Here is a 12,610-nt window from a genome sequence, read left to right as displayed (position 1 = left end):
CTTGCGCAAAATTCTTATGATATAAAATACACATTTTGAAACAGGATGCTAGACCTCTCAGGTTAAATTTTTAGAGTGAGATTTTCGTGAAGCGGCCATGGCGCAGTGCTGCACGAGTGAGAAAAATGGCCAAAACTGAAGACCAAGTAACAGCGATTTTACTTGAAATTTTCTAGCTTTTAACCTTGAAACAAAGTTTATTTATCATATAACAGCATTTAGTATAAATCTACTCCCATACTATCACGAATCCAGCAATTTGATTGGCTACCGTACTCACTATCTATTAAGCGATAGATAGCGATTAGCGAAAAAACCGGCGTTTTTCACAAAAAACAATATGAATTATTATTAAAATCGCTACGCTCCTCGTTGACTATCTATTGACTCATAGAAAACTCGAACTCGTAGTCTAATTGTTACCCTGAAAAATGTGTATCTCTGCGTGAAAGCGTGACATGATATTTGAATGCGTGATTCTCACGCTAAAAGCTTGATTAAGACGTGATAGGTCTGGGATGCACGCAGGCGTCTCTATCTTCTAAAAGTTAGAAACAGAGACTGAATCTCTAAGGCATCTCGCGGGTTTCCTGTGGTCGACAAATTCTTTTGTTAAGGGGGGAGGGATGCCTGCGAAGAAAGCTAAGATGGACGCAGGCTAGCTCCCGAGAAGTCAGAGGGTCCACAATAGGTTTTTTCGGGATGAAGAATTTAGTGCTTTTTAGGGGGCGAATTGTAGACCCTCTTTGTAGTCACAAAAACATATCGGAATGACTGTCAGGTTATCTGACTGGCAGGAGTACGATAGCATTCGAGAACAAAAGAAATGATCCGGCAGAGAAATGCAATGTGCGAGCATTTGTTGGAACGATAAAGCATTCGTAAAAACTCCATGCATTCCGTTTTAAAATTAAACCTGATCGAGTTGAAAGGAAAGTCCGCCAATACTTGTTTGCAATGCAAATGTAATTATAGTTCAAATAATAGAAATACCTATTCAGATTTTAATAAACATACTTTCGGCAAAATACACACAAGATCATTATGATCATCAGGAATTCTTAACCCCTGGAGAAATTTAATTGCTGGAAGTTTATGGAACCACTGTAGACATTTGAAACTGATTATCCACGTGACCTTGCCTCCTTGCGTGACAAAAACATAGTTTCTTAAACCCTTCTCGATAGTTCGAGCTCTGGAACCCATAAAGAATCGGATTTATACAAGAGCTACACACTAATGTAAACTCTACTGTCTTAAGTATAATATAGTGCAAGTTATATTTCTGAATAATTTTTTCCCGGTCTTGAAATAAGAGATATGAAAAGTAGACCCCGTATGAAATATAGCACACATAGAAAGCAAACGTCACGCTTATCAACAGTCGTGCCAGGCGCTTCTTTGCTTCAATTTCATTTAAATTTCCTGTGACTTCTGAACAAATTTTCTTCGTTAGGAACAGACCACTAACTATCTGAATATAACAGAACGATAGAATAAGAGAAGGAGCCACTCCAAGGAATAAAACAGTACATAAAACATGAGTGAATTCAGGTTGTACTAGTTCCAGCGAGAATGGGCAAACGCATTTTCCATAGTGTTCGCTGTATTTGTTTTTTAAAAAGTCTGGAATATTCACAAGAATCGAGATCCCCCATATGGCCGTCATAACAAACTTGACATTCTCCATAGACACAGAATATTTTCTTTCCATTGGTTTTAACAGAGCCCTGTATCGTTCCACGGCAAGAACTGTAAGTGTCAGGGACGACACAGAAGCTGTGATTCCAACTAAAGCGTTTCCGGTGAAAAACTTGCAGATGTAATCCCCAGCGAGGCCAACAGGGTGGCTTGCTGTGACGGCAAGCCAGTAACCATTTCTTGGGCATGTCAGGAGAGTGAAAATATCAGCAAAGGCGAGATTAACTAGAAGGAAGTTTGTTGTTGTATGCATAGACCGGTTCCGTTTTACAACCAATATCACGAGCGCATTCCCTGTGACTCCAATGATATCAATGAGAAAATACAGAACAGCAAAGACGATATCAATTGTTCCGATTTTAAACCGACCAAAATCAAGATCATTAGAGACGTTTTGAATCAGGACTCGAACAGTTAAATTTTCCATTTTCTTAGTCGCTTCTTGCTTCTCAGCACCTTGTTACCTAATACCGAATTGTCACAATGATGCACAAACAAACAAAATGAGTTTAATATTCAACCAAGGATGATTGGGAGGAAGAAGACAGCTGTGGACCCCCTTAAGGGCAGGTGTCGAAAAATCTTCAATAACTTTGACGTTTATTTGACAAGCGTAAAATATGGCTTCCCTAATATTTATTTTGACTTCTAAGGAGAGGAAACTTTCGTGACGCTTAATATAGCAGATTCAGCGCAAATTTTTTAGTTTTATTTGTAATATGTTTTCCCAAAATTGAGCATTTGGTAAATAAACTAACGCGTTTGGTTGTGATAGTGAGCGCCCTGTTTAAGATTATAGAAGCAGTCTGTTTATATTCGTGATTTTAATGGAATATTTATTTATTCGTTAATAGGCGCGTTTTAGTTCTGTTGTAATTAAGATTCTAGATCAAACTACCTTTTTAGGGACCGACAACTCAAAAATCTGAAAGTTTGCAACGAAATTATCATCCACAAAAAATAATCCCATACTAACGAGAAATAAAAAAACCTAACAAGCGCCTTGGATAATAAGCACGGCGAAATTGCTGAAAAATATCAACAACTCAGCCCTGACTTATTTGTCGAGCATAAAAAAACGTTACCTTCAAGTCGAAATCCAAATAAACCCGACACCTTATGAGCCGCGCGTGTTTTTAAGGGGAATATGTAACTGGGACGATGGGGTCAATGAGCACGGATATTGCATCTAGGATGGGAAAGTATTACCCTGGTCCAAGAGCCTAGAGCGTCTTTCTATTCAGTGGCCAGCGAGGTTGCTTGCCACTAAATAGAGAGAACGTAGGAGGCTCTGGGACCAGGGTAGGGAAGTAATTTTAAGGGAAAATAGTCGCTAGGTTCCTCTTTTGGTAGCGACTAGCGCGTAAACGTTCAAATTGTCACCATTATTGTTTCAGACTTTTAGCACTAAAAATTATGTTTTAGCACTTAAAATTATGCATAGAGGGAGTAGGGTGTAGGTTTTCGGATCGCACAGGATTCGGGCTTAAAAAATCGCACGCGGATTAGGGATGATTTAAACTCATCGTCAGATAAGTTGGGGTTAGGTATCGGAGCGCGTACTGGTCGCCCGACCAAGCGCTACCCAGGGAACCATGGCAACCGGGTCACAGCTCCCCGCCACAAGGGATACCCGTCACACTGATTTCTCAGTGGAATATACTTACCATAAGCTTTGGGAGGGTGGGTGGGGACTAAAAAGCGTGGATCATATAGGTTAGCTTCACTCGAAACGCTGCCAGTGCAAGAAAGGCGCGGGGTGGTCGTTCTCCTGACCAGGGGTCGGCATTCGTCCCCAGGGCGCGCGACCGTGACTCGGTTTAACTTTGTCTAAATTTCATTCAGACATATTAAGAAAACGTTGTCGTTTTGGGGGTCTGGTACCGAGGAATCTTAGTCTCTTTTCAGATACTTTCTCAATTGACTAAAGATAGTCACAGTTACTGTTTTTCTCTTCTGATTACAAGTCATAAAGTTTACGAAGCCCCTGCCGTACGGTAGTTCTAAAAATGACAAGAATCATGCAGCTTTTCCAAATAAGGAACATATTAGTTTCCTTATGGAAATGACCACGTTTGGCAAAAACGACAATTTTTGGCTAAATTTTATTGATATGTAAAAAAAAAAGAGCGGATTGTCGGATCATGAAAACGTATCGGATTCTGATAATCGTGGCTGGGGATTATTCCGATTCTTCACTTTAAAAAATCACATTAAAATCACATTCATGATTTTCTAATTATCTATTGTTTTCTTTTATCATTCGGGTGAAAGCACAACTTTGTGCGGAGCGGAGGATTTTCAAGCCAACAAAAACTAGAGGATCGGCGGATTCAGAAACCTCCCCTCCCCCCCCCCCCCCCCTTATAATATACTCTGCTTTGGTTAGCAGCCCGACCTTTCCTAAAAAGTGAAAAGAGTCCTTTAGAATCACTGTCTAACTTAAGTGATCCGTTGGCAGGTGTTTTTAAACAGTGACTTGCAGATTACACGATAACAATAGTAATTACTGTTCTAAATGGCCCGTGGCGAGAGCGCGGGAGACTTATTTTTTATTTCTTAAAATGGAGGCCTGATTAAACGCTGATTCCTTTAAGATAACGGTGGATATTCTCGACGTTCACAATTCTTGGTCGGCAAAAAAGCAAAAAATAAAATGATGTAAGCGGAATCCCAAATATGGTATGTAATGTTCTAATAAGGAATTTTACCGTGCGAACAAGTTTTCAAAAAAATAGCCTGTGATATTCTTTAACTTCATCATTGCCTTATCAGAGTCTTAACATACAAACCACAAACAGATCAATAGAGTTGCAGCGTATGCTATTCCCCCATATGATAATTTATCATACAACCTTAAAGCGTTCTTAATATATACTTAAATTATACATAAATAAGTATCACATGGTAACCCGGTGATATGATATAAAAATGTCACGCGCCTTGGTCACACGGTCGTCAAACAATAATCTCTTCACTGAAGAGATTTAAGAAACTTAACATAAATATCGACAATTACTCTGGATCACATGCTTTTCATGCTTTTCAATTTTCTTCCTATTCTCCTTCGCCATTCATTGTCCGCTCCTTACGCCGTTCCACCATTCCAGCTCCCATTGTCCTCAATTCTTTACATAATAAAGCCATTCCGACATTAGTTTTTCACGCATACGAGACACAGGAAGCCCGCTCTGCAGCTTTTGTGCCGTACAAGTTTCATCACGTGCTGATCAGGTGACTTGTCAGATACCACAGATAGACCAAACTTCCGATGTAGCTTGAAACAGTTGAAAGCGATGATATCCCGTGAACCTTTGCAAAATTGTGTGTCAGTTGCTTGTATTTGGGCGTGTTCAGTTCTTCACGATTGGTCAGCGGTCCGATTTCGTTCCCAAACCCTCTCTCCTTCTCGTATAAAAATCGCTGGTACCAGTAGTGGGTAGCCTGTGGTTCCAAGACGACAAAGTTCAGAAGTGAACACGCAAGGGAGACGATTAGACCGGAAACATGCTGAGAAATGAAAGACACGACTGATCAACACAAAGACGATATGACGATCGAATTACGACTATTCCCAACAATGGCACATGGTGATGAAGACAAAACACATCTTACCATGAGTTCTTCTGATGTCGTCTTCTCGGATCTCAGTTTCATTACTGCGCCATTAGTAAGCAAAGCCAGCGTGCTGAGTGCGCCCCCGATACCAAAGAACAGCGGCCACAGTTTTGACTGAATCTCACCGAACACATGTCGAGGCAAGTTGAAGTACATCACAATACCTAATAAGGAAAACACGTGACAAGGGAAGTTGAAGTACATCACAATACCTAATAAGGAAAACACGTGACAAGGGAAGTTAAAGTACATCATAATACCTAATAAGGAAAACACGTGACATTTATCGATGTTTCAATGAACACCTATTTGAAATAAGGTTGCCAGCGCGAATGGCGAATGGCAATTGCCAATTGGGAGAGAAAGCTATCTTGCGCCTCCCATCCTGTTAAAATGCAGCATTTCGCTAAAGGTCACCCTCGACTACCCGAACCCCTCGCAAACCCTAGTTTTTTTTTTTTTCAATTACTTTTTAACTTTTTGTATAATTGTACCGTAAATAACTTGAGCTTTAGCTAACTCGGGTCGGCGTAACCTCGATGAACCGAGCTCGAATGACTAAACTTAGAATTTAATAGGGACTAGATTTGAAAAAATGGGATTGTTGACATTCTTCGCTATATGTTGACTTTTTATCATTCAAAGGATTGATGAATTCCGCTTGCTAATTATAGCCGGTGGTTTTTTATACCGGAGAGCATAAAATCATTTGATCCAAGACCTATACGGTATGGCATTATAACACATGCTTGACATGAAGAGATAAGCGTGACATTCGCTTCTTTTATTTCATTAATTTCATATTAAAATCTTAACTAATTTTTTGCATATTTTAGATATCAAAAAAATAATCTGATCGGATACAACTGCGATTAAGTGTCGCACTATGTCATAATGACTATGCATAAATTTCGACGTTGGGTCAGGGGAGGTCATTGGGGGTGGGATGGGGCACAGAAGCCATGGAAAAGGACAAATATATTAAAAAGGGAGAAAATAGAATGCAGGGTAAATTGTTGTAACAGAAATACTAAGAATACGAATGAAAAACTGTTCACATTTTGGAAAATAAGTGAGATGTACATTTTATAAACTAAGATTGTTCGTGAAATAAAAGCGTCAAAACGCTTCCCATTGATCATCTTAAACGGCCCTAATTGTTTCAAAACGCCGACGACCTTGCGCATAAAAGTAATTGATATAGTCTTTGCATAGATTCAGTCTGAAGATCACTTGTATCTAGAACCCCCTGGAAGGTTATGGCGTTACTTAGTCGAGGTCGAAGGAAACATGTCTTTTAAGAAGACAAGTATTCATAGATAAGGTACAAAGGGTACAAGAGTGTATCTTTGCATGAGTTTAAAAATTCCTGAATATTGCGAAAGAAGAGACAAAAGTTTTGAAATAAGATTGCGTAAAATGGTATTCAGAAGATATGAATAAAATATATCACTAAGAAAAAAACATGGATATACTATTTTAAACAGCGCACATCATAAATCAAGGTGTATTAAATTTTAAATGGAGTATTCCAAGATCATTAGAAAAATGCACATTCTGGTTATTTCACTAGCTTTGTAATACTTATGTGTACTTACTAACCTGCAACGAATACCACCCAGCCCTGTATCCCGGTCCATGAGCCAACCGAAATAACGTGAATATACAGCAATATACTATGATTAAACTTTCCTTCTTCGAACAAATGATGCGCACGCTCTGAAAAGCATGCCATTAACACGAGAGCGATGCATGCGAAAATCTTCAAGCCAAGAAAGGACGTCATATTCGCACTTGCTTCTCCTGTAGTCGATCACTACTGGGATGGGCCAAACTTTGGACCTCTTTTTATACCTCCGCTCGGACGGAAGCCACCGTCTGTTGCCATGGTGACCGAGAGGATTTCTTTCTCAAGAGGGGTCAATTCATTAGGGTATGATAATACGAATGTGCAATGTCATATGCCAAGAGCATAAACCCGCAAAGTTGATTAGGTTTTCTCGTTTGTGCACGTTTTTTCATGGCAAGCAGGATGTTTACCTATACTGGAGTAATAACCTATTGTTTGGGTTATCTTAGCAAGTTGGCAAGCGATCTCTAGAAGTGTGAATGAATGCACGGTCCACAGATTGCCTCCTTGGGACCTTTGGGCAAACATAGTGTTCCTTCTCAGCTAACGACATGTGGTTACACTATCTCAAATACGTTCTTAAGCGTATATAGGAAGTTGCTGTTTTCCCTTCAAGAGTTGGAAGTGAATTTTTGTAATTCTCGTACGTAAACCCAATAAGTAGGCCAAGGTGAGATTGCACTCAGATTTCCTTTCTTTGTTTGTGATGTAGCATCGAATATCTTGCCTGATCTATCACGCCGCAACAGGAGAGAAGCTCCACCCCCCCAACCCCCCCCCCCCCCCAACCCCCACCCACAACCCCAAATCCTTCTCCCTGCCCCAATTGTCAATTAATGGAAAACGAAGAACGCTTCTTTATCAATTGCCCAATTTACAATTCGCTTCGAGAAACACAGAGATATACTCACAGATAGGCAGGCAGGAAAATACGAAACTTTACAAAAATAGACCTCAAAAAAACAGAAAACATATTGGCAAGTATTTTTTTACTGACTTTAGTAACAAGAGAGCTGATCGTATAACTTAGCGATTGCGACGCTTATGTTAGACATTCTAGCCTATACAACACCCTATAAAACAAGTTCTGGGGCCTCCACATATTATTTCACTAAGATTAAGAATTCAAAGGCGTAAGACCTAAAGTATAAGTACGTGACACAGCGAAAAAAGAACAAAGACGATAAAAAGACCTGAATGATTGACAAAACTAGGCATTACACATAAAAGCACAGCATTCTCTCATGTCTTGCATTCTAAACTCTTCATGATTTAGTGTCACTTCTTCCCAGTCTTGCATCATGCTCTAAACTCTTCATGATTTAATGAAAAATACTATGCACTTGGCTGGAGAAGCCGAATCGGTAGCGGCCGTCATAATAAAGCTACATAATCAGATATGAACCTCCGTATACTATTGATAATATAGATGTAATTATCATTGCTAAAACACAGCTCACAGTAAATAAAAAATGGCACTCAGTAACTTATGGTGTAAAACAATCGACGATTGAAATCTTTATCATCTTAGTTTTAAGGTTGTTGCTAGGATTGGAGTTGCAATTTTTTTATACAAAGCATGATATCCCAAAACAAAAAAAAAATCAAGACAAAATAAACATTAATAAACTAATCTAATTAGCTATTCCACAAATGCCCTCGTTTATACTCTCCTTTGCACAGACCATCTTGTAGCTTTTAAAAATCGGTAAGGGAAAGTTCGTTTATTATCCCGAGGGGGTGGGGGGGGCCCTAAGAATTTTGATAAAAGCGAAGCACGAGAAAGAAAAGAAAGAGAGAGAGGAAGACAGCAAATCAGATATAAGCGAGTGACCGAGGTAGAAAATGGAGTATGCGGACAAAAAAATTTACATGGTCTACATCCACATTTATAATCCGCAAACTTGTAATGAAATATTGAAATAACTTTAATGCATATCAATAGAGCGCCCTGTTATTCCCTTGCGAAATGTCTTTGCACGTGCAAATGTCTCCAAAGTCCACAACATGAATAGTTAGAGGGTTTCCATTGAGCATGCAAGGTTTTGTGGCTCGGGATAGAGAACGGGTTAAATACCTCATTCTCGATATTGTATTTCTGGATAGGGACAGAACTTGGTGAGTAACTGTATTGTAAGGTCCCCTAAGCTCCACTAAAACGAGAAAAGCACGGAATTGCTTGTTTGTCGATTTTAAAGCGACGACATTGAATTTTCAAGAGGATTCGAAATCTAAATAATATTAGACAACAAAGGTGTATCTGCTCTCTCTAAAACAAATTGAAGGATGACGCAATGTTGCCCGAAGCAAAGGTAGGAAATGGAGTATGTGGACCAAAAAAATTTACATGGTCAGTTAAAAATTGCCACTATGATACCCATGATGCCTAAGTATAAGTCATGTCTCTCTGCAAATTTAAAGAAAAAGGATCGGTTATTTTTGGAAATATATTGTGAAGTTCATAAAATACTGGTCTTTAAATCGGTTACCGATAAATAAAACAGTAGCACATCAAATACGGATGATTAAATGTTATTCTCCGAAGACATGACTGATATATATCGGATGAGATTTGAGACTACTAGACGTCAATTTTGTAACGAGTAAATTAAAAAATGGTATAAATAATTACTAACGAGCCTCTTAATAATGTATCCTGGATTCCTGAGGTATTGTGCATGCCAAATGAATGCCCCCAAACCGAGACAAGTTAAACTAAGAAGTTTGATTTGACACTTGGTCCAATTATATAGAAGAGACAAGACCCAAAGAAATCATTGGCCCCCCTTTTCAAATTCCATACACTTTCGACGCCCCCCCCCCTTTAGACCTCGGAAATTTCTCGAGCCCCCCCCCCCCCCTCCCCCACAGTATCCTTACACCCCACCTCCCCCCCCCCCCCCCCTTCCCCTTCGGGATAATAAATGAACTTTCCGTTTGGCGTCTCTTCAGTCAGTTCATCTTTATTACCCAATATCTAATAAACACGAACCTACGTGGGAAGCTTTTTTCACTTTCGACTTTCTTCTTGACACCCACTTGTGCTGGATAATTTGTCAGTCACGGCCGTGCCACAATACCACGACTTTAAGAGCCATTGGAAATCTTGAATCCTGCCATATCCTGCGAGCGTTCAAGCATTCGCCAAATGAATACCTGAAAACCCCCGTCTTGAATTCAAGTTTAACTTGTAGATATTCACTGTTGATACAGACGTCTGATTAAATTCCTTTTATAAGTCTATAAGCCTCCGGGCACTGGATAAATCTACGGCGCCGGTTTATATAAGAAGAATCATGGCGAGAGAAGAGGAATTCAATCAGATGTCTGTATCAACATCTACAAGTTAAACTTGAATTAAAGACGGGGGTTTTCAGGTATTCATTTGGCGAATGCTTGAACGCTTGCAGGATATGGAGACACGTGCAGCCTTGCACGTATTGCTAACAAGTCGATTCGTGTGATGAAAACACTTTAGGGGTCTGCTTTAGGGTTAGTATTTAATCAGATCAACAGAACGATTGAGTTCCAAGTTAGTATCTGTAATATCTGTTATCTGTGTACTAGGCTTGATGGGTTACAAGGTACAATGTTTAGTTATGTGAAATTTTTATTCTATCTAGCACTGGAATGAAGTAAAAGATTCGTTAGCATAAGTATTATCCGCCATCTGCAGGGGCGGAAAATCGTTTGAAATAGCTTCACGGGCTTCCTGTGGTGCAAAGATTCACTTGCTAAGGGGAGAGGGGTCCATACTAAACTTTGAAATAGTGACTTCGTTACTCCTTCCCAGCTTCTTGCGCTGCGCGCTCGTTTCCTCGCCGAAGGATACCCTAGAAGCCTTGTTTTTTTTTTTTCTTATGCCGTCTCTTCTGTGATGTGTCGTGAAATTCTACTGATCATATCACCGGTGATTTTAATTTCCATTTAGATGACTCTCACTGGATTCTGGATGCTCGCAGATGTTTAGAGATCCTTGATACCAGAGGGGCGGATCCAGAATTTTAAAATGGGGGGTGAATAATGGCCGGATAGACGGCTTATAACTGATCAAGTGATTCTTGGTAGGTCACTACATAGATCATACCATACTTCCTGCCGAATTGAATTGGTCGCGTCAGCAAAAATCAAGCTATTCATATCAATATTTGGGTGACCTTAAAACCCGCTCGGTCAATCTCTTGGAGGCCTGGGTCTAAGGAGTTTATTAGTAAAAGAAAGATTTTACCAAGCGAGCAAGTTTTGCTTAATAATTTTTGCCGCGAGTCTCAAATTGACAGGAATCAGTATTTTTCACCATGTTTTCTGGAGATCTTGGAGCGGAAAAACTTTAGCTCATCTAAATATGGACATCTATGCCCATATAAAGCAATAAATACGAAGGACACTATCCGTGGGGAATTTGTTTGATATGTGCTACAAACAAAGTGACATTTCAATTTTTTTTAATCAAAAAGGGGGGGGGGGGGGTGGATATCCACCCATTTCATCCCCCCCCCCCCCCTGTATCCTCCCCTGGATACTTTCGGTCTACTGACTATTGCAACATGTCGAGTGTCCAACTCATGTTTCTGGTAACACCCTTGATCTCGTTATCACACGTTCATCCAATGATATTAGAGAGCTTGATAAGCAAGTCAACACGAACGGCATCAAAAACGGCGCGCGCACTCACGAATTGCTAAAAAACGGCGTTGACGTCCGTGACCGTAAAAATAGGGAAACTGCCGTTCGAGATTTCCTGTCACGGACGTCAACGCCGTTTTTCAGCAATTCGTGAGCGCGCGCGCAGTTTTTGATGCCGTTCTTGTTGACTTGCTTTTAAAAGCTCTCTATTATGGTGCATGACGTCAGGCCCGTACCCACAACGCCCCACAACGGCCGAAGATAGATATATATTTTATTTTATTCATGGCACCTTATGAAACATTTACATCGGCGTAAATCCACAAATAATATGTTTTTCTTATTTTGACTTTTTCCTTTTTTTCTTGTTTTGAATGATTAGGTGACGTCACCGTACGTTGTCATCAAGCTTCACATTTCTTGCCTTCATACATTCAAAAATATGTTTCGCTAAGCGCCGATTCACGTTGTCATTCCGGCTCAATGCCATAATTCTGACGAAATTATTTTCTTTGTTGGCATGGATTCTAACATTGATACCTGCATGCGTTTTAAGGAATTCCAGTAAATTATCCCGATCATTTTTATAGGCCGGACATTCTAACATAAAATGTTTTTCATCCTCCACTTTACCTGTCTGGCATAATAAGCATTTTCTTTCGTTAGGTTTTTTATATGGCTTTTCATACCTTCCAGTTTCAATTGCTAGCTTATGATTGCCTAGCCTGAATTTAGTAAGGGCAATCCTATGGTCCATATTTTTTACGTCCGTTAGATAATCTGGCAACTCCTGCAGTCGACCTGGTACCAAACGTATTGGCTATGTCTTTCCTTTGGACCCTATCAGCAAGACCGAGAGGGGGATTCTGGGAGTTGGGCAAACCAGTCTCTCCATATTTTATGCCCAGGCTAGCGCTTGGAGAAGGTAACTTCAGCATGTTGTAAAGCATGAAACAAAACCGGGGAGTGTGCAGTTACCGGTTAAAAGTTATGGCTAAATTGGAGTATGGCCAGACGCCTGGGGCCACTCTCGAC

At 40.0% G+C, this 12,610-nt stretch overlaps 2 protein-coding genes across 2 annotated transcripts; both read right to left on the bottom strand.

The window, feature by feature from the left end:
- Window positions 1-984: 984 nt before the first annotated feature.
- Window positions 985-2,245, bottom strand: LOC5518559 (QRFP-like peptide receptor). Its single transcript, XM_001638513.3, has one exon. The coding sequence runs from the start codon at window positions 2,126-2,128 to the stop codon at window positions 1,094-1,096; it is 1,035 nt and encodes a 344-aa protein (XP_001638563.1). The 5' UTR covers window positions 2,129-2,245; the 3' UTR covers window positions 985-1,093.
- A 1,971-nt stretch (window positions 2,246-4,216) lies between these two features.
- On the bottom strand, window positions 4,217-7,137 carry LOC5518560 (transmembrane protein 205). Its single transcript, XM_032363191.2, has 3 exons — window positions 6,922-7,137; window positions 5,317-5,483; window positions 4,217-5,211 (listed from the first exon to the last, which is right to left on the bottom strand). The coding sequence occupies exons 1-3, from the start codon at window positions 7,103-7,105 to the stop codon at window positions 4,921-4,923; spliced, it is 642 nt and encodes a 213-aa protein (XP_032219082.1). The 5' UTR covers window positions 7,106-7,137; the 3' UTR covers window positions 4,217-4,920.
- Window positions 7,138-12,610: the final 5,473 nt, after the last annotated feature.

Source organism: Nematostella vectensis, chromosome 11 (genome assembly GCF_932526225.1).
Source record: "Nematostella vectensis chromosome 11, jaNemVect1.1, whole genome shotgun sequence".
Lineage (NCBI taxonomy): Eukaryota > Metazoa > Cnidaria > Anthozoa > Actiniaria > Edwardsiidae > Nematostella > Nematostella vectensis.
This window is presented reverse-complemented; position numbering and strand designations above follow the sequence as displayed.